The sequence below is a fragment of the Cryptomeria japonica genome, chromosome 3 (assembly GCF_030272615.1).
Source record: "Cryptomeria japonica chromosome 3, Sugi_1.0, whole genome shotgun sequence".
In the NCBI taxonomy this organism is placed as follows: domain Eukaryota; kingdom Viridiplantae; phylum Streptophyta; class Pinopsida; order Cupressales; family Cupressaceae; genus Cryptomeria; species Cryptomeria japonica.
Window position 1 is genome coordinate 672,941,735 of NC_081407.1, and position 27,890 is coordinate 672,969,624.

General features: G+C 36.5%; 1 protein-coding gene across 6 annotated transcripts in view; it reads right to left on the minus strand.

Annotated features, from left to right (window-relative positions):
* The window catches only part of LOC131030629 (putative methylesterase 11, chloroplastic), a 56,875-nt gene that overhangs the window by 1,795 nt on the left and 27,190 nt on the right, over positions 1 to 27,890 (minus strand). For all 6 annotated transcript variants that reach the window (XM_057961519.2, XM_057961514.2, XM_057961515.2 and 3 more), the window contains exons 4-6: positions 18,917 to 19,156; positions 18,618 to 18,761; positions 18,339 to 18,473 (exon numbers count right to left, since the gene is read on the minus strand). In XM_057961519.2, coding sequence (XP_057817502.1) covers positions 18,339 to 18,473; positions 18,618 to 18,761; positions 18,917 to 19,156 — 519 coding nt within the window. The remainder of the gene's footprint in view (positions 1 to 18,338; positions 18,474 to 18,617; positions 18,762 to 18,916; positions 19,157 to 27,890) is intronic.

The following is a 27,890-nucleotide window of genomic DNA, read 5'->3' on the forward strand; positions in this document are numbered from 1 at the left end:
TACAAATGGATATATGATATATCCCCATGAAAATGTTAACACTACTAGTCAATCACCCAGACAGGTAGCATATAAGCATGTGGGTAAGGATGTCATTTTTTAGATAGGGTGCATGTTGTGACCTAATCACACATCACCCCATTCAAAATGGGGACCCCCAACTTTTTAGGCCCTCTCGGTCTTTTGGTTTTTGTTGTTGGGTTTTTACGTGGCAGTCTCGTCTATCATTTCAGTTTGCAAGCAATTGGGGGTCAATTTGATCAAGTCTGCAGCTCATTTGGGCAAATTTGGCTAAGTTTGGAGTCTGTTTTGTCTGTTTTAAGGTTTCATCCTTCAGACTTGGATTTGAGGCCTTTTCTTTAGGGTTTTGGAAAAACTAAGCGTTGCATTGTAATCAGGACCCTTCAAAGAACCCGCCAGTGAAATTTGAGCAATTTCTGAGCAACTTTTTATTTTTCGAAAGTTCCTATTTTTTAGGGATTCCATTGCCTCCTGGATTGGTCTAATTTTGCCAAAAATCAAACTTACCATTTTTAGCAGTTCCCATTTTTAGTAAGTTTCTATTTTTAGTGTCTTTGTGTCTCATTTTGCCCCAATCCTAGCATTTTGAAACACTTACTATTTTGGGAAAGTCTATTTTTGGCGAGATCTTTACAGGCAAACGTTGAAGACGAAACATTCTTGAACATTTCTAAATCCGAAAAGTGTGGACGCCCATTCCAGAAGTGGGAAGCATTGAAAACCTTCTAAGTCTGGCTCAAAGCACTTCAATTCCAAATGTGGCACCTTTAAAATGGTCGAAGAATGGCTAAGTTTGGATGAAACACCAAGTAAAAATCCATCACCAGAGCATTGCATCCAAATACATATGGGGATGCCAAATTTATGTGCTGGAAGAATTCCTCCACAAAACGCCTTCTTGCAGGTGCAAGAAATGGCTTCCTGCAGGTGCATGAAATGGCGCCCAACAAAAAGCTACAGAGCTCATGGAAGAGGGTACTAGAAGGCACATCAAAATCACACCTTCCTGTAAGTGCATGAAATGGCGCCCAAGGAGAAGTTGGAGTGCTCATGGAAGGGGGTACTGGAAGGCACATCAAAATTACACCTTCCTGCAAGCGCATGAAATGGCGCCCAAGGAGAAGTTGGAGCACTCAAGGAAGGGGGTACTAGAAGGCACATCAAAATCACACCTTCTTGCAAGTGCATGAAATGGCACCCAAGGAGAAGTTGGAGCACTCAAGGAAGGGGGTACTAGAAGGCACATCAAACAACACACCTTCCTACAAGTGGGTCTTCTAGCGCCCAAGTGCACAGATGGACGCCAAATTGGGGGGGTGCTAGAAGGTTGCCAAGGCATGCACCTTCTCGCTAGTCAGTGATTTAGTGCCCAAGTTAGGTGTTGAGCTTCAAAGTAAGGATGTCATGGAAGGTTGCCAAAATGATGAATTCCTCCACCTTAGTCATTCAACGCCCAAGTCAGGAGTTAGGCGCCAAATGAGGGATGCCAAGGTAAGCAAGCGAGTCAAATTCCTCCGTGAAGGTCAAATGGCGCCCAAGGTCAAGACAGTGCACCAAATGGAAGGTGCTATGGAAAATTGAAAAACTTGAATTTTCCTCTATAGTAGCAATCTAGCACCCAAATGTGCATCAAGGTGCCAAAACAAGGAAGGGAAGGAATTTCCTTCCACAAGAAGATTCCTTCACAACATGAATTCCATGCCCAAGATGAATTGAAGGTAAAAAAATAAGGCAAGGAAGGAATCAAGGATAAACTGAACAAGAAAATTCCCCTCGAGAAAAATTTTGAAAAATCCATTTTCGAGCATCAAAAATCATCTAAATTTCAAAATGATGATGGATTTGGATTTGGAATCGTGAGGGGATTTTCTCTCTCCTAGACCTCGGAACTCAAAATCTAAAAAATCCCTAAAAAATAGGAGATGTTGAAAATTGATGAGAAATCTCCTCCAAGGCAAGGCAAATTTAAAACTTCAAGAAAATTATTCCTGGATAAAATTTTCTCTCCTGAAGTTTTCTCTCTCCAAGGGTTTCTCGCCAAGTGGATGGATAGTAAAAAAAATCTCATGTAAATCTTTCAAATATCCCTCCAAAATTCAAAATGGAAAGTTGGCGAGTTGGCAACACAAAAAGAAAGAATATTCCAAGTTATGATGCATAACTTAAGGCACTTATGGAAAATTCCATTTTGAAACTCAATGACGATGGCGGGTTCCATTTGCATGGCATGATGAAGAGGAATGCATGACGCATAATTAAAAAAACTGCCAAAGTTGGTCTTTTGCTAACTTAGCAGGTTGGTGAAAGAATTCTATTTAAACATGCAAACACAATTCATTTCTCACGTGCTAATTTGGAGAGAATTAAAGTTGGAGAGAAGTAGCAAAGTCAAACTTGAATTTCTTACTCCTTTTTAGAAATGTTGGATCGTTGAGAAATGGCAGAATCAAGCAAAGTAGCGGCTATTTCCAAGCAGGCACAGATTAAAAATGTAATGAAAGGATTCCTTTTGGAGTCTAAGATTGTGTCCAAATGGAAGTAAATCAGCGATACAAATCTAGGGACTTTCAATTTGGCTGCTTTTCAGATCAAGATGTTTGGAACAGCCGGACATAATCCATCACCCATCGTTACCAAGATTGTTAAAAGTGGAATTGTTGCAGCAACAGGTTTCCCTCCATCTATCCAATGTCCGGAGTTGATCTTGGAATGCACAAAACACTACAACCCAAAGACAAGAACTATTTCAATAGATAGTGGCAAGCTTTTGGCCAACTTAACTCCGGAAGCTATTGGGGAAACCTTTGGAATCCCATCACATCATTCCATGACCTACAAGACTCTAAGGATAGAGCTGAAGCAGTGTATGATACAAATCCTGACAAATGTGCTAGAGTAATCAACAAGAACTAGATGCAAAAACAAAGGCCTCAATCCAAGATGCCCAAGCAACACAATATTTTTTATTTCAAGCAAGAGTATATGGACTTGTTGATGATGTTAAGCAGGATTATGGGGCCCAACAAGCCACCAATTTTGAGACATGGATTTTCTATGTTGGTCAGGTCATGAATGTTAATGCATGATAGCTTCGGTAAGATAAATGATTGAGTGAGAGATAAATGAAGTCTCTCATTCAATCATTTGTCCTATCGATAAATTATGATGAAAAACTTCAAGCTATTGATCTTTCATTTGATGACCATTCTTCATTTGTATATGTTCAATCTACTTAGTTCGATCAATGCTTAACTATCGATAATCATCCTATAGCATAGAATACCAATTAATATCGATTTACATTATAATGTATGGATCCCGATTAATATCAGTTATCTTATTAATTGTGATCACCGATTATTATCGGGCTAATCAATGTATTCCGTTTATATATTGGTTAATCTATTAAACAATGAGCAATAATGGTTATCGGATTAACTAATAAACACTGATTGGTATCGGGTGGCAAATGAAGCATGCACCGATTGGTATCGGGTTAAGTATACACCGATTGGTATCGGGTGGCAAGATAAATATACACCGATTGGTATCGGGTTAAGTATACACCGATTGATATCGGGTGGCAAGATAAATATACACCGATTGGTATCGGGCTGTTAAGTATACACCAATTGGTATCGGTTTGTTAAGCATACACCGATTGTAATTACAATGATAAGTCAAAGGGTGCGATCAAGTAATGTAAAAGACATGACCGGTCAAGGCATTGCTTGATCCTCCCTACTTGCATATACATATCAATCGGCATTTGTGAGAAGGACATCGAAATCAATAAATGCTCCTCTCACCTGCAATATAAAAGAAGATAATCAGAGTTATCATATTAAATAGATAATACATAGTTAAAAGAAAAGATAAACTAGAATATAACTTGCATTTTGAATTGAGAATTGAATAACATTTACAATGAATGCCAACAGAATAGTAGATTGGGCTAGGTTAATTAGCCATTATGTGCACGAGCAGCTGAAAAATCTGAAGGAAAAGAGAACCCAATCCTATTATATGAGCTCATACATGATTTATTCACTCGCAAGGATGGGTGGCTTTGATGGCTTGCTAGGAAATGGACCCATGGGATGTGGACCAGCACAGTTGAAAGTTCATGAATGTTATCCCCAGCTACACCTGTCCAACACTAGTTCATTCAAATTGGTGAATGACACTTTCACTATGTACTTGACTAGGTTGATGCAAAATCAGCTTCATACAAGAGTGTTGCCGGAAGCCAAGGCACTGGTCTAGAAGTTTGGAGTCGTGTTCCTGCAGTTTCCAAAGTTTACTTACATCAGGACACAAGGATTCTCCTCCCAGCCACATAAATTGCCAAGATATCCGTCAAACAGACTGGTATTGTTGGAACTTATCAGACAATTGATAGCATATGACCAAATTCAGAAAAAGAAAAGAAAATTATCCGTTGAATTCCCAATTGTCCTGGGTGATTATGTGGAATTGTGCCCAAACCTGGCAGCAACTCAAAAGGCAGCGAAAGAATTGGCATTCTACCAATTACCATTTTACACATCCAGGTCTTACTTTGATCCATATCATAAAATTCGGAAGGTAGCCGGAATAAAGTTTGTGCATAAGTTTCACCTCCAAGATTTTGAGCTAGTGCCAGGGATGACCTTGAGGTTAGGAAGAAAATGTTTTCCAGACTACCCCTTAACATGATTAGAATTGGTGAAATAATGCAAGTGCTGGATCAAGTGAAAGAGGATCCAAACATAGTGCAGCCAAAATTTGAAAAGGTAAAGGACCAGCCTATCCAAACATAGTGCAACTGAAATTTGAAAAGGTAAAGGACCAGCCTATCCAGCTTCCAGATTGGTCAGAGCCTGAAGTTGACGATCTAGATATTTTGGCAAGACCAATTCTGAAGTTCACTAGGCATTGGATTGATCAGCATGTCAAGACGCTGAAGGAAAGGAATGTCCACCTAAGCTACCAATTAATGGAAATTTGGATTCCCACAATGAGGCCATAGAAGGATCATCGCAGGCCCATGCAGAAGAACGTGAAATTCAACAGGAAGGCATTGGACAAGATAAGGAAAAGAATGTTCCGAAGATGTCACGAACGAGGAAGAGGAAAGAAGCCTAGCCAAGTGTTTAGCAAGAAATTCAGCTGGATGTTCGACAAGAGGTCCACCGTGAAGAACCACAGCAGAAAAGAGAAAGGATGGAAGAACTTCAAACCCCAGCTAGTTCTTCCAGCGTGCAAGAGGTGGAAATGTTCACACAGGAAAATCACTCGAATCCGCCACAAGGCAATTTTCTTGATAACACACTTACACAGGATGTTCTTAGCATCAGCGCTACACACAGGCCAACTCACCCAAGAAGTCAAAGGCAAGAAATTTCCTCCCATCCAGAAGAGCCACGCCATGATAGTTTCATAGAAACGATCCTTGGAGAAATGGAGGAAGCTTCACAAGAGCAAGCACAGATGGAAATTCAGGATCAATCGGCAACTGCTCCAGATTGGCTGAGAGACAAATTGAGAAAAGAACCACAAAAGTGGGTCCAGCACAAGAGTTGGATGAACTTCTGAGAAGAATGGATAAACCAGCAGAAAAGAAGGCTGCCCGGAATTTTTCCAAGGTCACAAGGGATGAGTCTAGATCTAGAACTTTGCATATAGCAGAGCCTGCAGTGGCCAAGGACAGGAATGAAATCACGTCAGATGATTATGTGATTAGAGAGGCTGATTTTGGGCGTGCTTCCATGATGCAGGTGATAGATGAATTTGAAGGATCTTCTTTGGCTATGAAGGAACAAATTGAGAAACTGAAGGAAAAATGCAGAAGGCTTAAAGAGTGAAAACAAGGCCCTGTGCGAGTATGTCAAGAGTTTCAAACAACCACTTAGAGGGGAGGATCCGTCATTTCTTCCTCCCTCCTCTCTTCCTAAAGAATCCATTGATGCCGCTGAAAAGGTTAGAAAAATTGCCCAATATTCTAAGGAATGGGTGGAGGGTGTTTTCATCGCAGCCGAAAAATTCATTGAAGACCTAGCTAGCCTTCATTCTAGACTTGTTGCCCTCTTGAACCGGTTGGAAGTAGCGGATGGTGTACGGGAAGATGTTCACATTTATCAGGACCTGACCATTCCACGACTCAAAGCCTTGATGAAAGTTCCAGAGTAGACGTTGATTGAATGAAAGGCGATCCAAGAGAACGAGATTTATGACTTCCCGCAATGGTTATGTGTCGTCTGCACTAGAAGGGAGGCCTTTGAAAGATTCAACACGGAGTCTTTAACTTTGAAAGACTCAATCAAAAGAGTACACGAGGAAATTCTCAACATTGTTGAGACATTGTTTGCAAGGAAGCTGAACGAGGGCGGAGTGACAGTAAATGTTCTAAGGACTCATTTGCATGAATTCTTCTTTGTGGGAGCATTTTTCAAGGCCCACTTTGAGAATGTTTCTTTCTTTTCTAGCACTATGCGGAGGACATGTGAAATGGTGGTAGAATGAGAGAGTTTTCTATCCAAGAGTGAAGAAGAAATTGCTTTGATGGATTTCCGGATAGAAAGTGTGCCAAGTGTCTTCGTAGGAGAACTAGAGGCCATCATCACCAAATTCATTGCTTATGCCATTAATGAGCGAGATAATGGTTGTCCATTTTTGGACGAGGATCTTTTGACCGAGTGACGTAGTGGCATATTTATTGCTGGAATACTTTGACCAAGTGGCAGCCGGGTCAATGCATTTTGAATTAATGGAGCATCTTTTGCATGCCGCCGTCACATTTAAGGCATTATGGCAGATTCCTTTTGCATGCAGCCATCGCATGTGGAGATGATGGAGCATTTATGGCATGATGGGAGCGATTTTTGCATGGAGGAATATTCAACGCATGTTGGGCAAATTTAGTGAAGGGTGGCGCATTTAATGCATTTTGGATACCAATTGTAATAGGCTGAAATTGTATATGGGTATGATGGGCATTTATTGTTGATTCCCACCTTGTTGCACCATGTGTGGGGAATCTTTTAGGGGAAAACCTTAATTAAGGTTGCTTTTTGAGATTGTTGCGATAAGTTGTTGAAGCAGCAAACTTAATACATTGTTCAATTTGATGGTGTATTCTTGTTTTATTTTTATAACTTGCATGGTCTCGTTCTCTTCACTTAGAGTAGATCTGCTTTCAGTTGTTAGATGAACAAGGATTTGATGAGATTGTTTGCAGTGAAACCCTTGCTCATACCTTTTGTTAGTAGCTGATTGTTACTAACTTTGCAAGGTCAGTCTGAGCCTTTCTATGTGTAAACTTAACTTCAATCATCGGGTGGATATTGTTCTATGATGGTGTCCATTGGTGATATGAAAAAATCCTGCACAACCTTTGAAGATTGCACCGGCTTTGTGTAGTTGTATGAAGATTGGCGAAGCAAAGTGTGGTTCGGTTTCACCCAAGCAATCATTGTCTCCTTGTTCTTAGAGTTAGCATTGATTTCCTAAACCCCTTCCATTTTATTTTCTGCATTTTAAAACCCAAAAATCCTTAAAAAGATCCCCATTGATAAATCATTAGCAAGTAAATTCCTTGAAAATTGCAGAATTGCTTAATCTTCTTCGAGTGTGCATAAGTCCCCTTGGATCACCAGCAAATCACATCCGCCAACTGAGTCATGTCCATTGCGAAAAGGAACCTTGGAGTCGATTGTTTGAACTCATGGCAATCTTAGCATACAATCGTACTTTGGTCAAGAGAGAGTGAAGTGACCGTTAGGCAACTTTATTCTATGTTAGGCACTGTCATAAAAAACACGTCAATAGTACGGAGTTAATAAACACGGGTACAGATATATTACATATAAATCAAGACACTAGAGTTGCGAGTGCATTAATTTATCTAATTTTTCCTTTTCCTATTTTAAATTTGGCCACAAGCCAAAGGAAATATAGGCCATGGGCAGAAAAAAACATCATGAACCACAAATTGAACTAAACAACAGATCTGGGTTTCAATTGAAAGAGCATTTGCAAACTCTAATAGCACTTGTCACATACCTGCGAGGTACACAAATGTTAAACAGCACATATCAAATATAAAGTAAGAGTATTACATTACATAGGTGATTGTGAATAATAGGGTGATAGGATGTATATACAAATCAAGACAAATGTGCTAGATTGTTGTATTCCGATGAGGCTATAGGTCTCTAGATGGTTGACCCCTGATATATAATAACTAATGAGACTATACATCAAACAGAAAGTGAGATGGAAGTTAAAAACTATTGACACTGGGTAACCATAATTTGATAATAAATATCTCCGTGCTGTTAGAGCAGTTAGGTTTTGTTGGAATTGTTTGAACTCTACTTTGGATCATTTATATTGTAGCACCATCTTGAAAAGAAGACCAACCAAAAGGAAACAATGTTATCTAATTAGGATGGTATGCATATATTTATTTAGGGGATCTCATACAAAAAGTTGGAATGCTAGCTACGCTCGCCGCCCTTCTCTTAACCTTTTAGGCTTTTACATTTTGCATGGAGTAGTCTTGATTATATTACAAGGTGTATCACTTCTAATTAGACAACGTTTTCATTTAAAATTTCTTGGTGCCACCTATTCTAATCATCTTTAAGCTTTTAACCTTAACTGATATCAATCATTCATGCATGTAATTCATTTTTGCAACTGTAAATAGTTTCATTAATGTCCATAGTTCTTAAATTTGGTTTCTTTTATTACCTGTGAATAAAGGGATCCTCACAGGGATCCTCCTGACTGACACTGAGATATCAATGTACCATATCACAATTAAATTTACAATGTGAAAGATTTTTAGACGTAAAATAAGTTTGCAAGAAAGTTGTCGAAAAAGATGTTTCTGTTAATGACAGCTGCACATCCAACCAACCAACATCAGTTAACTCCTTTTGGCTGCAGCAGTTAGATAGATTTTGTCTTTATATAACTTCTTTTTAATAGGTGTACATTTCACAATCTGAAGAAAGCAGAAGGCTCAAAGCTTTCAACTATTTGCATAAATAAGTTGTTGGGTGGCACTAGAATAATTGAAGAGCTCCACTAGCTGTATGTTGCTTTTGGTTGGGATGGAGCAAATAACCATGTGAATAACCATTTAAAAAATTGTTTGTGTTGGAGCCAGCAGTAGAAATTGTCCATTTAGACTGCAGAGTATGAGTTGCAATGAAGCATACAGTGTGATACTACAAAATGATGATGTGGATGTTGTGACTGCAAGGGGAAGTAAGAACCAGCAGTGCAAATTTTGAAAAAGGTAGCTGAGAGAGTAGTTCCTAAGGTTTGCAGTTCTGAGTAGCTGTAAATTGTGGCTTCGATCACTGTAAGCAACAGCATTTCTATAGCAAGTACAGTGTAGATTATTGGTAGATTATTAGATGTGGCAATTTATTAGTGATAGTGTTGTGTAACTGTATCAGGTTGATGCAATGATTGTTTAACACTTCACTGGAAGAGCAACAGGTGCTTATATATCAGCTGTAGGAGGTGTCAAAATACAACTGCAATCCAACCAACCGATTGGCAGCAGTTACATTCTTTTTTGCTGTATTCATTTCATCTTTAGCATGTTCCCATTTCACATTCTCAGGAAGGTAGAGAGACAAAGGTTTCACCTATTACATATAAAAGATCTTGTAGAGCATGGAAGCTCATGGAATCAGAAATATTGATCTCTGCAATGGGTAGTTATACTTTGTACACTGGAAAAGAACCCTTTGTTAATTATATTGCTGAATTTGTTTGCATCTCCTCTTATGCTTTATGCACTTTAATTAAATGTTATATTTCTGTTAATTCATTTTTTACTTGATAGAAATTTCTAAATATCAAGCCTCCCACACATGTTTACCATGATATGCATGAATCAATCATCAAGACATCACCACAAACATTCTATCGTCCAATTTTGGCAAATCAGCTTTTTGGTTTGCCTTGATATGGTAAATAGAATACTTGGGTTATCCGTATAGTTAGATCTGTCCGTTGATATTGCTTACAGATTTTCAAGGGCTTTTGATATAGTTTCCTTTCCATTTTGGCCTTCCAATGTTTTCCTGATAATGTCAACACATGTGATCACTTACCATTATGTTCTTTCAACCTCTGAACCTCCAACATTTTTGCCTTTCCAGATCCTTGGTTGTGAGTCTTGCTCCTTCATTGATGTAGCCCTCATTTTGAGAGTTTTAGGAGTTTTCAGTTAGTTGCAATAAGATAGTTTGGTTGTTTCATTATCCACTTTCTCTAGTTGCAGAGTGAACACTTTGTCAATTTAGTTCTATCAGGGTTTTGACTATTGCCTTGGAAATACAGCATATCCCAACATTGACATGTCATCCAAACCACCAGCATTCCAATATTCAAATGCAAAGAGGCCTAGCCTATTTTTTTCTGATGATTGTAGTAATTATTTTTACTGTCAACATTTCCTCACCAATGGTGTTCACAGATGGGATATTTTTCTCAATTCTTTGATTTAAAACAGATTAGGACTCCCTTTTCAAAAATGGAAATGCTGCCACATTCAACAGTACTCTAAAATTTCCCGTTTCCTTCCTAATCCAATTCAGAACTTTGATTTTCTTGCACAATTATAAAAGTTAGGATTTCTTTACCTCTATGAGATGTAGACCTTGCCTTAGGATTCCATTTACCCCATCTGGTGTAGAATTGTTACCCGGATAGCAGCATAGCTGCTAACGAGGCAAATGATCATTTGATTGACTACTTACATATTTTTTGATAGGAAAAAGATTTTATTATAATATAAATAAAGCAGCTAGAAAACAACCAGACAAATGAAAGTAATGAGACTACGCAGAACATTGCAAGAAAACTATAACCTATGAAACAGATGTGCAAAAGCATAAAAGCTAAACGAAAGGGTAACTGTATTGATATAAAGGAATCTACAAAATCCAAGGAGTACAACTAGAGACTATAGCTCAGGCGCCCAAGTTTTATGCTATCCAGTTTTTCTTACTAGTGGAGATATTACCGTCAATATTCTACCTTGGCAGAGCTTCCCTATTGTTACTTTGCAAATCCAAGTCAACATTAGCACCTGTCTTAATCTGCAGGATCGACTAACGTAGATACTGTACTGGACAAATATACATAATGCATTCATTTGTTTTGAAGATAAACCACAGACAAAGTCACTCATTTTAACAGCCTAGTTTCATTAAATTCAGTGCTTTATTTTATAAAAGAGATTTTGTTTAAAAAGTAATTCTACTATATGCATTTTTGGAGGTGAAAAAATGAACCTTTTATGGGATCTTCACTGAACTTGGATTTCATTCAACTCAGGAATCTAACTCCTTGCCTCAGACAAGGTTTGCTACAAGCAACACGTATGTACTTTAACTCTCATAACCTAATGCCAAAAGAAGTAACAATTGCTTACTTCCTAGCAGTGATGGTCCAAGTACCTTTGAAAACCTTCTTCAATTGAGTCTGACTCTTACGCAATTCTTCATAATAATATGGATCCAAACACCTCTGTCCCTTTCCTAATGATCTATGTTGGCTCTTGAGACGGTCTGATGTACTTGCTTAGGAGGCATCACTTTGTCATACCCTGGTTCATGGTCAAGGGCAAGGCTGTTTGCAAATTTTTACAGTTTTCATTCTTCAAGCATTTGCCAAGTGTGATGCAGTAGTTACAGTGTAGTCTGTTCACACTAACATGTGCACTTATTACCTATGTTACTGGGTTCGCCGGTTTTGGTCCCCACACCCGAACCAAGTTCGTCCGGGTTCATGTTCACCGGTTTTGATACCTGCACCCGAACCAGGTTCGCCCATGGCTTCATCCCGGGTTCGCCCAAGGTTCATCCCAAGCTCGCCCCAGGCATTTCAATTGCCCTTTGCTGGTTTTCTTCTGCCATTCTGCATTGTTCCATGACTTCCATCTTCCAATTCAATTATGAACTATCAATTGGCATTTGGCATTGATCAATGATGAAGTATCATACTATCAAATGTATTTAGTTTTATAATTCTGTATATTTCTTTAAAATTTTGTATATAATATGTATATATATACATATTTTTATATATATGTATATACATGTACAGATGAACCCAACCCACGAACCCAAAGGGCCAAAAAAAATTTTCCCAAACCCATGAACCGGGTTTGCATGCCTGAATCCAAGCCCAAGCCCAAACCCAAACTGGTAACTTAGCTTATTACATATCCTGGGATCTAACAATAAAAGGCTATGATTGGAAATGTATCAAGCACTGCTTCTAGTCTAGATTCTGCCAGTTCTTCCTTGGGGTCCAATGGGGGCCGTCCATCTGTGCCTCCAAGCAAACATTTCTGTTATAAGACTTCTATCTTACAGGATCAATCTTGGTACTGGTCTTCTTTTCTAATGCAAATCCTAGGGATATTTTAACCATGGCTTCTGCATGGTCAGTTCTCATATTGATTCCAACTCTCAGACAGATTGTACAAGAGGTATTGAATGGTTTCACTTACTATTGTCTATTCTACAGGATTTTTCCAAATGATGTAGACACAAACATATTTGGTTCCTTCTTGCCCATTAATGGCTCTTTAAGTTGAGATAGTACTTATTGTCGAATATCTGCTACAGCCATTGCTGTTGTTTCTCTCAAGTGGACTTCCATTGATTATTCAAATCATTTGTATGATGATTATGCTTTGTCATGGATATTAAGTGATGGTTCGATTACTCTAAAATTTGATAGTTGCAAGTTTAAATTGCCACCATACAAGATTTTGTTGCTTGCTTTGATAGCATCATTTTTCTTAAGACTCTTTTGCTGATTCATGTTAAAGCAATTTTATCTGCAAGATATTGCAGTCTTCATTCTTCATTCTTCATGCATACACAAGTCCAGCATGGTGTAGGCTCTTGGCACTAGAACACGCAAGTCTTCACAGCCTGGGACATGACAATAAAGGAGGATACTTGGCAATCATTCAAGGATCCCTATTTATAGGCTTCAATCTTTTCTTCATAGGGTCTATCTGGGATCTTCCACCTATGTCTTCCTGCACATCAATCTTCTGCTACCAGTCTTCAATCTCACTGGATTGAACTCAGTATTGATTTTGTTTGATGAAATTCCCAAGGATCTTATTTCGAAAAAAAAGGTATCAACTTCCCAGGTGATAATATAAGCACCTCAGCCAAACTACTGAGAAGGTAGTGTCTGTTATCATGTACCACTGTCCATTCTGCAAGATATGATCATACGGACCAAAACTGAAAACATCCTTGGTTTTTCCTGTTTCCCTTGGATGTGACAAAAAAGGAGAACACACAAAAATTGATCGAATGATCCTCCTTATCAATAGCCTGTAACCTTTTCTTCCTTGGGGTCTACTGGAGATCTTCCATCTCTGTCTTCATGCATAAACTTCCATTAGCATTTTTTCAACTTGCTTGGTCTAGTTCAATATTGGATGCCTCCCTTTGATGTTATCCCAAGAACTTTTCAATCATACTTGTTAAACATGCTTTGATGCCAACTGATCTATTTCCACTCACCAAGGTCACTGCCAGGTCATGCATCTACAATTATTTCTATTAAATTGAAATTAACTTGAGCATCCCTAGGAATGTCTAGGTAACCAACCATGCAACCACTTGTATGATAGGATAGAGATTTGGAAATGGAGAATCATAGATACCTAACAGCAATTTTGGGGTGAGAGCTTGTCAAGTATTTATATGTCCTGCATGAATAGTCCCCTAGTGGCTCAAAGAAAAGCATTTCATAGCCTTAAAAACTGCAAAACCCCTGATTTTTCTTCACATTTACAACATTTGCTTTTGTGCCCTTGAATCATTTGACTTCATTGCATCAATTTTCAGCTGATTTGGCAAATCTTTGACCAATTCAATGGATTTATTGACCAGATTTGAAAAGTTATAACTCTTTTGTATTTAAATTTAGGTTTTTTCTATTTTTAATTTCATTTTTGTTGTGTTCTAGGATTTCTAGGGTTTTTTATGTTTTGTTTATTTTTCCTTCTCCATCTTTCAAAGCTAGGGTTTACATTTTTAAAGATGAAGCTTGATTGTTTTTACCCTTTTTGCTAGGGTGTCCAAACTTACAAATAGAGATGGCATTCACAAGTAATTGTAGCAGTGGCAAAACCAGGGATCTTGCTTGGAGGCATGTCACATCAAGTCCAAAGGCCAAAAATGGTAATGGAATTTATTGTGGCTTGAGGAAGAGAGAATGTATCAATCATCTCAAACTATCACCTAACACAAATCCCTCGATAATTTATGGAGCTATGTAATTCACCAAAGATTATACAAGAGATGAAAGTTGTCTTTCCTTTTTATAAGACTAAATTAGAGTAGAAGAGTATAGATGAGGCAATTGCTGTTGTGATAAATTTATTCTTAAGTCAAAGACTGATTTAGCGAGATCTTGTCTTGGCCTACAAATAAGGATCTCATCCACTTGAGATAGTTCTATTTGAAAAGAACGCAGTCATTGGTATTCGTTATCCCTCATTATACATCTAGTGTGCAACATTGAATTGAAGGTACTGTGTGGAAACAAGAGAAGCATCGTGAGGCAAGGATGAGGTGCCATAATTTTTTGTATTATAGAGAATAGCATTCCATGTTGTGAGGAACCCATATTGCATGTCATTAGTTAATGCATTGACTGTTGTTGGAAAAGGATTCATGGCACTCAGTACATAACATTTGAGTGGGGATTTGTTAGATGAAGCTATGAAAAATGCTTATAGCTCATAGTAGAAAACAAAAAAGATAATTTAGCACAAAAGAGCTGCATTTTTGTCTAATTGGTGGGCAAACGGCAGGAACTACATGTTGACCAATCCTAGTGGCTTTAGGGGGTCAATTGGTAATCTTAAAATTGACAAATGTGTGAAAATACTGAGAATCTATGCAATATGTTAGCAAAGGTCATGGAAATGGGTGCATAGAATATCATTAAAGTTGTGACAAGCAATGTTTCAAGAGGGAGATTTTCTAAGAGGCAACCAACCATTTTTTGTCACCCATTGAAGTGGTCTTCTACTTGAATTTATGGGCAAAGTTGGATAGGCGAAAACCAAGGTGGAAGTGGTGAGAAACATCAAAAAATACATCAACAACCACCCTTGGATGGTTAAACTTGTGAGATAGCATACCAACAAAAAGAAGCTTGTGCGATCAAGAGCCACATGATTCACCATCAATTTCATCAAATTACAAAGCATCTCAAGCTCACTAACATCTCTTAAGAAAATGTTTGTGATTAAGTGGCTTGAGTCTCTAGACTCAAAAAAGATCAAAAGGGAAAGGGTCAAGAAGACTATTTTTAACAATATGTTTGCCAAGAGCACAATGAGATCCTCAATGTAACAATAAAACTTAAAATTTAGGATCTGAAAAAGTAATCAACTCCATTATCTTGCAAGTTTGTAAAACTTATTAGTTTTTCATTTACTTCGTACTTGTTTTTTTCTTTAAATAAGTGCCTAGTAAATTTTTTAATGTGACTGGTGACACTGGCACAACACACCTGCAGCCCCACATGAAATGGTTTTAAACCAGAGCTATGAACCAGTGAGGTCACAACGGGGGACCTCATCCCCAGAGTACATTGGAAAAGAGAAGGCACAAGCCTTCGATTATAATGGCCCAATGGAGTTTGAACCTTGGTGGCCACAACAACAACACCACTTAACCAATACACTATGGGAAGAACCCGTTTACTTCTTATTTGTTGTTGCCATTCATATTTCCACTTTTATTTTAAAAATCCATACTATTTTGTTTTAGATCATTGAACCTTTGGTTAGGGTTCTACATTTGGTGGATAGGGAAAAAGACCTGATGAGTCATATGTATGAGGCCATGAACAAGACCAAGGAGACCATCCAGCATTACTACAGGTCCAGAAACAAAAAAATAAGAACCCATTTGGTGCATAATTGATCAGAGATAGAACAAGCAACTTCATAATTTTTCAATTATTTAGGGTTTTTTATTGCAATTTGATTTGTGTATGTAATCAATGTTTTAATGTATGAGATAAACCATAGGTTAAAAAATTATTATGTGAATCAATGAAAGCATTTTAAATTTTGTGCTTGTTCGCAAAACATTAATAGGCAATTTGTTGTGCTTTAGGTTTAACATTTTAAATTTTGTCAAGTTTTGGCAAGCTTTTACCTAGTCACTAAGTCCGAGTCAAGTTTGGTCCTACTAAGTTTTGTTGAGTCACAAATTTTTTAATTGTTTTAAACTATGCAAGGAACCATGTTTATCGTAAAAGAGATGGCATATGCAATACAAGGATCATTCACCTCCAACAATCTTATTTATGTCAACAATAATGTATAGTCACTTCGTCATGGATCTAATCCAAGCACCTCTAAATCACTTCTACTGAGAAGTTTGAAAATCAGTCGACTCTTTAAACGGTAGTTGTCCACCTCTCTTATCACTATCCTCCCTAAATGATATCTTCCAAATGGTGTCTAACCAAAGAATTTGGTTCTCTTCTTTTCATTCATTGTCTCTTGAGATGCCACTTACTTATGGTCCCTTTGAATTCCTTCCTCTGTCAAGTTTAAAACTTTGCCAACTCTTTAAAAGGCAGTTGTCCATCTCTATAACCATTTTCCTCCCTAAAGGATCTCTTCCGAATGATGTGTAGCCAAATACCTATGGCTGTCTCTTCTTACCCTCTATTGTCTCTTGAGATGGCACTTAGTTATCAAGTATCTACTACATCCATCCTTCCGTCCTCAAGTAGAGAACCATTGATAATTCAAGTGGTCTACATGATGATTGCGGCTTATTCTAAGCATTTTGTGGCGTTTCTATCATTTTTTATTAAATAATTGCCAATTAAAACCTCTAAGAATACTCTTTTTTTTTGCTATTGCTTTCGTAGTATCATAATATATTATAATATTAACTATTACCTTTTATCACATTCAAAGGCAAGTCTAGTGCAAGATTTTATCAAACTTCATTTTTCATGCATTTTATAAGCAGGATGCAACAATTATAGTGTGAGCTCTTGGCACTAACACATGCAAGTTTAAACAACCGAAACCCTACAAGAAAGGTAGATATTAAGAAGTGGACTAAACACTCCTCCACATCTAGTGGCTTCCACTTCTTCCTACTTAGGACCTATAGGGGATTTTCAATCTATATCTACATGCATGGGCTTCTACCACCAATCTTTAATGAAACTAGATCAAGTTCAGTCCTCTTCCACCAAAATGAAATTCTGAAAGAACTTCCTATAATGGTCTATTAAACATATTTTCTATAACATTTATGAGATATTTTTTAAATTAGAATCAACCATTGCATGGCTCATGTTATAAAGAAAATAATGGATGATTTGCCCTCAAAAACCAAGGCCACTGATGATCAATTTATTCAGGACAACACCATTTATAAGGGACAACAGCCCTCAGTCAATTAGTGGTGTGATGTTAATTTGCTATACTATTACCTAGATTAGAGATTCTGTGTGAAACTCTACCTTGAGCTTCTTCCTTAGCTCATCAATTATTAAACTCACTAGATTGACTCTTGGGAATTGAAAACCATTAGATGATCACCTGTACAAGACTTCATTCACACAACTTTCCTTAATTTGTGTGTTACATGGGGACATGTCCCCCTGCTCTCTAGCCCCCCCTCCCCCCCAATTTCCCACTATCATCCCCTCTGTTATTTCCACCACACAATGATGGCAAGGGGCATACCAATTCCTCTAGGAATCCCCATGACATTTATATTTATGATTTTTTAAATTTAAGAAAAAAATAATAGACTAATAGCACAAATAATCATCTATTAGTTTCAAAGGTGCATTGGCAGCAATTAAACATTTTAAAATACAAAAAGGTGTTGGGGGGGCCATATAATTATCATACCCTAAACCCTCCCTATAACTTATCCAACTCCCCATTTGCTACCCACACTTGCATTATGTGAATATCTAAACTTGAATATATATATATATATATATATATACATATATATAGACTGCATTCCTCAAAAAATGATCCACTGTCCCCTACCATCCCTGACTTGGAAACGCCATGAAATGTAGCTTATTTTTTATTAGTTCACTGATAATAGGCTTTAATTTGTCTTGCCTGGACATGAATTTCATTAAACCAAAGTTTTAGCAAAAAGTCAGAATATTCAAAATCACAGGAAAAAAATACATATACAAAATCAAATTGATAACAAACTATGATCAACTTCTGGCATATTTCTGAATTAGTGCAATACCTTGGTAGGGCTTTGATTGAAAAACAACTCCTTTAGCTGGTTTCTGTCAAACTCAAGACCTGTTGGAGGGTTTTCATTGCCATTGCCATAAATAAAAATCCGTGCATCTTGTATGAGATCATTTGGAGTTGACAGCTGGAGAAAAAATATTATCATTATTATCTGTGAATTTTAAAAAAAATGCAAAGAACTCGCAGTAGGAATTATATTTCAGAGCTAGAAGCAGACCAAGAACCAGCTAAATTTATTCAAAGAACAAGCTACAGACAAAAAGTAAACCTCTTGGGCAAAGGCATCAAATGCCCTCTGTCCATCTTTCACCATTGTTGCAGTTACGAAGACTGCTTTTGCTATTTTTATAGGAAAGCATTCCATTGCATAAGATATACAAGCACCTCCAAAACTGTGGGCAACTAGAATAACCTGTATAATATGCAAAATATCAATGAAAGTGTGAAACTCTGAGCAGTTATATAAACTAATAGCACAAATCATCATCACCAAGGGAATCAAAAAAACAATTAAAGAAAACAATCCTATACATTTCTAGTGTCACCAAAACCTGTTAAGTCACTTACTTTATTGCCCTCAGGAAGATTGCCTAAATAATCAAGAAGAGGCTTTGCATATTGAGCTAAAGTTGTGATGCTATTTGTCTGAGTTTGATCAATCCCAGATCCCGTGAGATCCAAAGCAGTTGCTGTAAAGCCAGCTTCCTCTAGCAAGGCAATAGACTTGTACCAACACCATGCTCCAAATCCACCACCATGAATTAGGACAAAGTGTTTAGTTTCTAAATTATCTAGAGCCTTTGCATCCTGCAAATTTAGATTTCATCAAGTCACCAGGTAGATATAAATAGGCAAACTAAAGAAAAGCTACAAACGTTTAAAAGATTAGGAAATAGAATAGATCTCTTCTAACTTTCTAAGTAAACCAATAACTCAAGATAGATAGTGAGCAAAACTGGTTAATGCAATGTGTTCAGTGTCTTAAGTGTGCAAATGTCCCTGCCATAACATAAAACACATAAATTGAAAGGAATACAATTGTAAAGTTTGTGTTGCAGTGAACTTGATGAGTGTTGGCAAAGCAGAATATAAGAGCATACAATAAGAACCTGTTTGAGAAGCATAATCGGAAGGCAAATCACAAGACTAAATAACATTTGACCTAAAACACCTTCACAAGTTCATTACAAAGTGGAATGCTGGATTTTGATTGGCATTAAATATAGCAGATAGGCAAAAATACTTAGAATGGTCATCAAGGCGAGAAATTTTAAATGTAAAATTTTACAGAATCTAAAAAAGAAAATTGTAGAATTTTATCATCAACTTCTGACGGAATGACAATGCTGGGCTTAGTAGTATCTGTTATGACTCCTGCCTCAATAGAAAACGAGCTAATCCTGCCACTGATATTTTGGTAATAAGTCTCCTCTAATTTCTTGGCATGTGTTCTGTTCTACTTTCTAATTCACCTCACTTTATTTCATCAATAAAACATAAACAAACTTAGACACAAGATACTTAATGTCCTTTCATAATTTTTTATTGAAAAGCCTCTATTAACGTCCTTTCATCAATTTTTGATTGAAAAGCCTCTAGCAATTAAATTAACAGACCCATACATTTTATTGAAATAACTGACAAACTTCCACCATTTGTATTGAACCAATATCTGTTCATGTAATTTAGATCCTATCATCAATTACAAGGCAAAAGAAAGTATTTGTTTCAAAATATTATATAAGATCCATACTTCTCAAGAAAAAGTGTGGAGGTTCATCCCAAAGTCTTCCACGTGGTGAACCCAATAAACCAATACTATTTGTTAGATCCAAGCATTGCAGCATCGATTCCATTAACATCACAGTAGCTAGACTTGGACTCAGAACAAACTCAACAAGATGTAGACTCAAGGTTGACTTGGACTATTCTCAAACTCAGCACCAACACCTGACAAAAAGGCTAGGGAAATCGAAAGTTCAAAGAAACTAAAAATTATATAAAATTTATGCCTCTTTTCTTTTTTGTTCCACAAGAAGTTAAAACTTCAAACATAGCCAAATGAAACCGATTCATCAAAAAGCAATGCCCAAAGATTTCTGTGGTGATTTTTCAAAAAGAAAAAGTTAGCATAGAATGTCTTCTTGGATCTGCAAAAATTTATATAAATGTCTCCCAATCATCCTTGAAGCAAATTTTAATATACAACATAGTCTCCACTAATTCTGAGACAAGTTTTTTGTTCTCCAAATAAGGTCTAGTGATTTTTAATCCAAAGTCCTTGCTATTTAGTTATTAATTTATTTTTCTTTTAAGAAATGTGACGTTTCAATATCACCCTTTTCCGCCAATGAAAATCAGAAACAAAATTTATTTATTAACCAAGTAAAGGTTCAGGTTTGGGTGTGGGCACGGGGGTCTTGGGTATGGGAACCACTCACATCTTCCAGTATTAAAAAATTGGAGGTGGATATGCTTTGGATACATCTGTACAAGAAACATATAAAAAATAATTTATATATACATATTTTAGCATAAAAACAAAAATTAAGTTAACATAACCACATTACATTCATGTAATAAACAAAACAGCCATAAAAGTTTTATAAGCTTGTATGGACCTCAATGTTAAAAGTTGTAAACCCCTTGCATGGACATTTAAGAGGCTCTAAGAAGCAAAACATGTGATTTTTTTAATAACATGAAGCCAGTAATAATTGTTTTTTACAGCGAAATTGAGCAGGTAATATTCTCCAAGACTTGCGGTAAAAAGACAAGCCATAAACCTCTGGGCAGTTGTATAAATCCCCAAAACTGAAAAGAAATTACGATGACAGGGCACCAAATTGCTATAACTTTTATGTATGATGGGAAGATGGGCAATGCCCAAAAACAGTGGCTAAAGCAAATACAGTTCTTATAACCATTCCATCACACCTCCCAATTATCAATTTTCTCCGAGCCAAAAACTGAAGGATTATAACAGTCACAGAGGCGAAGGATTTTGTGCACGAGGATCACAAATTGCTGATTCGTGATTGCAGGCCCAATGGCTCTCTAAATTCCTCCCTCTTCAGCTGTAATTCCAAAAGCCAAGGGATGACACTCAGACTGGAAAAAACAATTTGTGACCCCTTCTTCGATGAATGCAGCAAGATGTATGCTTTGAAAATCAATGTGGCATTAACCATGAATCTCCATGGGACCAGTAATGTCTTATATGTCATTACAAGTTAGTCCATAATTCAAATGTGTGGCACACAATTCAAATAGGTCTTGAGTGAATTTGACAGGTCACATTGTATTAATCTACATGAGATCACATGGTAGGAACGTGGCATTGTAGAATTCACCTTCATGAAGCTCTGATATTACTTTGAAGGCTGGCTGGTAAAAAGTGTTACCACACATAAGAAACACTGTCTACAGTTATGAATGCTAAAAATCTAAGTTATGGATTCCGGTTTCAGTTTGGAGTTTGATCCAGGGATTTGATCAAAAAGTATTTGGAGATTGAGTTCATTCATATAAAAACAGAGATATGTAAATATTTGCTACCTAAAACAAGAATATTAGAAACCACATATATGTGTGTGTGTGTGTGTGTGTGTGTGTGGATATATATTATTTATAAACCTTATAAAATATTAATAAAATTAATAAACAATATTATAATATAAATAAAACTATAAATAAAATTGATTTAATAATATTAATATATCATTAGTTTTCTAAAATCATATCAATTACCACATAACATATTAATTACTCCAAATATATATCATTAGAACCCTTTACTAAAATTATTTATACTGTATATTTGGAAATATGATATCAGTAATACGAAATGGTGACCAAATACAAATACCATATACAAAGATTACCTTCATAAATTATTCATAAATAAAAAAATACAACATATTCCTCATACAAAATGTTATTTATTAGGGTATTTAAAAAGATTACAGATTTCTAAATATTCTTCATCATAATTATTAAGGTAATTTTTATTAGATTTCATATTTGGCTAATCTTGATAAATATCATATACAAAATATGAAGACCAACATTTTTATTTGGAAAAAAAATAACATGTGTAAAGCAGAGAAAGAAAAGGATAATATTCAAAAACCGACAAATGCTGACCACCCCTTGATGGAATCCCTTGCCACACTGAACCAAGTTCCAACTGGACCTAGATCCAGTGCCTCTACTAAACAAAGATTACCATTAGAACTCTTAAATAAATTTGGGATCGCCTTAGGCACAATGCATTTCTGCAGCCAACCAAGACATACAAAATGCTGCATGTAATAGTCAACCTAGGAGTCAAAATAAGACCCCAAAAAAAAAAATTGGCTTTCTTTAGACAAGTTTGTCCTAAGTTTTGTCTGGGTCCATTTTATTTATAGAAGGCAGCATGGAATAGTCAACCTTAAAGGAAAAATAAGACCCAAAAAAATTAATTTGAAAATCGCATTTCTTCAAATGAATTTGTCCTGAGTTGTATCCAGGTCCTACAAAACAAATCCAAATTAGCCTGAGTTTTCCCTGTAGCTGACCTAGCCAAATCTTGGCCTGTCTGGCAAGACCCTAGATTACCCCATATGGCATCCAAACCAAGACCTAGAACTAGGTTTGACCAGGATCTAGATCCGAGGGTTTCACAAAACAAACCATTAACATGTTTAAAATAACTACCTAAGATCAAGTTTGCAGCTATTAAACCTGAAACTCTGAAATTGTCAAAATTACAACGCATTGAAAAATTAGCCAATCTAGCTCTTTTCTTAGCCAAAACCATCTCTCCCATACAAAACCACCTCACAAAAAAATTGGGAGAAATGTGAGAATGGGACTTCTTTTCATTCTATGCTCTGAGTAGTACCAGCCATTAACTCCCCAAGCTTTCTAGATTCAACTAGCCATGGACTCCTACAATTCTTACCTAAACAAGTCTGAATTCAACCAAAAGCACTACTACCAGCTATAATTAGAAGGATATTTCTTATAATATGATCAGCCTAAAATGGTTACCTTTTCAGGGGTGTGTGAAAACTAGTATATGGTTGGTGAATTTATATCATAATTGAGCATGGCCAAGTGCTACTAATTATTTCAACCTACATTACCATGCTAACAGGAAATGTTCAATATATTCTTTTGTCTTGGTTAGTATGATATTTTCTTTGTTCTTAATTTCCAACATCATTCCTAGGTAGAGTTACTAGAAAAATATATCAAATTGTGTGTTCTAACTTACATAGACTATTTAGTATTTAGTGATTCTTCCAACAAGTGGTTCTATATCTAAGCCAATCTATCAAATAGAAAATTTTACGCCACACTCATGCCATTAGGCACAAATTGCCCTTTGGAATGTATGATCCATGAATCATGACATTAGTCACAAGATTGAAAAAAGTTGACTGAATAGAAAATGATGATTAAACACTACTCTTTTCTAGATGATTTGATGACCATTTGACAAAATTCAAGGCAAAAATGAAAAACATGATAGGGAAAACAATCAATATGAGAATTGGCAACTCTCAATCAAAAGCTTCCCTCAAAATACAAAAGGATAAGAAAATGGAAAATGTTTTTTAATCCAACTTCCTATTGGATGAATGCAGAAATAAATCAAGAATCTATTAGGCACACACTCAAACGTGTGCACAATTTATTTATTATTGTACAAGGAAGTTACACTAGTAGTTGTTACTTACTTTGTGTAAGTTAATTAGACATAATTAATGATGTGCCAATACATCATAAAACACTAAATGCCTATGTCTAAACATTAAAGCTAATAATCAAGATATAAGGGAATCTAACAACCACAATCCTTCTTCATTTTTGTTCTCCTAATGATGGATCACAGAATGTGATCTAAAAATCTTGATAAAAAATCTTCTACACTGTCATTTCCAGAAAAATTCCACTCATTGACATGGAACATGAAAACCTTATGTTCTTAACATAGTGAAAAATTCTATGGTCGGTAAGAATGAAATGGCGGGATGGTATGGATGGGACAAAAGGCAAATAAAGGCAAGTAGAACTAATGAAATAGAGTCGAGTGTTGATTTGTTGTCAACTATGAAATAAGAGCCAAGAAGTGATCTAGTGTGATGCACTAAATTAGAATATTGAAGCAGAATATAAGATCAGTCACTAATTGACCAATAAAATACTCACATATGAAATTATAATTCACAAATATATAATTGTAAATAATATATAAGTTATAACAAATCATAATGACAATGATGAATTGCTGCTCTAAATAAGGATGGAAAGCACTTTACTTACCAAATAGACAACAAAAGCATGCTCCCAAACGAGCAATCAAAAAGGGGAATATAGCAGCCCGATCCCAAGAAAATAATCTAAGGAAACAAATTGAATCATTCAATAAATCAAGTTCTTCTTCGAACTAATTAAATGGATTCTAATTTATTTTTCATCAAACATCAACATTGGAGTATGGTTAACCCTTAGACCTACATATGACATTTTATTTGGGCCATTGTGTGATGTTTTTGGAGAATATCAATAGACCATAGAAGCACTCAAAACTTTTATTTATTGCATTAGTATGCCGGTGCCCAATTGAATTTTGTTTTTGATATTAATAAGCAAAAAAATTAGGGTGCTAACCCTGTAGACAAACAGCCCGTAGGCAGCTCTAACAAGCCATTAAAAGCATATTAACAGTCCACACTATAATATCAATTGAGTTTTGTTATATTGGTTCAATTCATACAATAATTAACTCATAGAGACATTTTAGCAGCTCCCTCACTGGTTGTAATTTGTGCTAATATATTATGCTATTATTTTATCCAATTGATCACTTTAGAACATTAATTTAGTTTGAACTTAATTTCTACCAGGATAATTAGGATATTGTGGAAACAGTTCTCTTCCATTGCAATCAATCTGATTTTTCTATCCTTGGGGAAGTCAAAACAAAAGAACAAAAAAAAAATCAAGTTTAATGTCATCTTCAAAACCATCAAGTTGAATACCACTTTACAAGTACAACTTGCAAATATAGAATCAGATATATCTGATTTTCAATCCCAAGACCTGGAGATACATGCCTTGGACACAAAATTATATAATTTCTAGGAGATTACTAGATACAAGTGGCCAAAACAAATAAAAAGCCATCAAAAGTTTCCAAAGAGGAATAAGTGTTGCTCCATTTCAAATTTGAAGTTGGTTCTGCTAAGGAAGAGCCTCAAGTACATGTTTGTAATGTCTAAATCTAGAATTTCAGGAGATATATGAATTTTTTGTATATTTCTGATATTTTGCAACAAAGTAAAGAGAACAATAAACTGGAAAAATGAAAACAAATATTTCAACAACTTCTCAAACACCCTCCTTGATTAGATCTGAATTGCATTACATCAAAACAAGGGTAAATTTACAAACCCTAGGTTTTGCAACATGAGTCTGTAAACTGCAATGAATCAGCAATTTATTAGTTCAAAGGGCAATCTATATGCTGCTTTAGCAGCCTTTATTATTGTTGTACTTAAGGGTATATCATGGAGCTGATACAGTGAACAAGCCTATGATCAAATCTAGAAGAATATTAAAACCCCAAACTGTTGTGATAAGCCTATAATTTCTACCCCATAGTCCTCTACTCATGAACAAGTCGCGACCCTTCAGTCTCCCTACGTGATGCATTTGCAATTATATTTGTAGGTGCAGACTATCAGACCTCAAATCTGTCACCAGTTGAATACATGTAATGGTGCAAGGTGGCAGACAGCAACGAACAGCATATAAATGCAAAATAGAGGATTGCAGATAGCTTATGAGGCCAATGGTAGTGTGTGGGCTCCCTTCTCTCACCTGCAATTATCCTAAAAGAATTTCAGACCCCTTCATTGTAGTATCTAATAGACTACAAGGGTGGCGATCTAACTGGAACAACTCAACCAGCACAAGAGCAGTTAGAAGTTTAGTGAATGAATATGTAGATCCACCACAAGTAACAAGATATGAACACGTCCCAATAATGATACAGCATCCAAACTTGGAAACCGGCAATGGCACCCATAGTGTTTGCCTACAAATCAAATATTGCCTAGCTGGAAACTTGACACAAACTCTCCAAAGTCGACTCCAATGCAACCCCTATGTGAGGATTCCCTAGAAGGAAACGGGAGTTTTCATCCCCAATTCCAAAAATGAAGAGTAAGAGGGTTTTCAACATCTCAAATCTCCAAACAGCCAAGGGTTTTGTCCTTGTTTGTGAATTTGAATACAAATGCTCCAAAGTGAAGAATGCCATATGAAATCTAGATGATGAAATGAAGCCAAGCACCACCTTTTTATTCCTTTCCAAATCAAGCCCTTAGATTTAAATTTCTCTCCAATGTATTTGAAAATACTTTTTATAATTCAGTGTTTAATATCACTTTTTATATTTTTAAATTAATTTTATTAAGTTTCCCCAATAATATAAAATTATCAGGTCCAACTTAGAATAATATTATTTATTCTTTTAACCCTAAAAATGGGACATGACAATCTGCACTTCCCAGAATTGCTTGCCAAAAAGCAAATTGCAAACTTAGAATCACAATGCCACCATGATGAATCCAAGTGACCCTAAAACTCACCTTGAATGCATCCAAGAGGCCGAACTTGATCAAGATATCATCAAGTTTGAAGGCAAAAATTTACGTAAGTGTGAGATTGAGCGCATAGTGCAGTTGCACTTGCACACTACACCCTAGGTTGTGCATAGGTAAGAGCAATGTGTGCCCTAACTTGTGCATGACCATATGCAATCGGCGCCCAACTTCCTTCAACCTTAAGCACAATCAAATGATCCTAAACCTGTTCTTGAGCAGAATCAATGCCTTTCTTCTAATCAAGACACCTCCAAATTTGAGAAGTAAGATTGAAAATTGCCTAAGTATAGAGGTGAGTGCATAGTGCATGCTCTCATGCACACTAGGCCCCAAGTAGTGCACACCCATGTATATTATGCGCCCAAGGAGGGGATGACAATTGGTCAAGCTCAATCAACTTGTGTTCAACTCAACCAACCCACACACTCAGGGCAACAACTTAAACCAAAACAAAGAGAAATGTGAGAACAAGATTTCAAAATTTCAAAATTTGCTAAATATAAACTTGGGCACATAGTGCATGCTCTCATGCACAGCGTGCCCCATAGTGTGCATGCCTAGGTGTAAAATGCACCCAAGATTAGGCACCTCAAACCCACACCTAGCAATCCAATGACCAAATCAAATGCAAAACTTATCCAAGACTGCATGGTGGAAGGCAATAAGATCATAAAGTGGATGAAAGTTTAGCTAAGTATGGAGACTGGCACATAGTGCAATTGCACTTGCACAATGCGCCCATCTTGTGCATAACATGGTGCATTTTGTGCCCAAACAAGAAGGATATCAAAGCCACCAAATCAGTTGGCAAACCTAGCAATAGATGACGATGAGGGCAAAATTTGATGAAGGGAGTATGAGTTTGATGTCAAAATTTT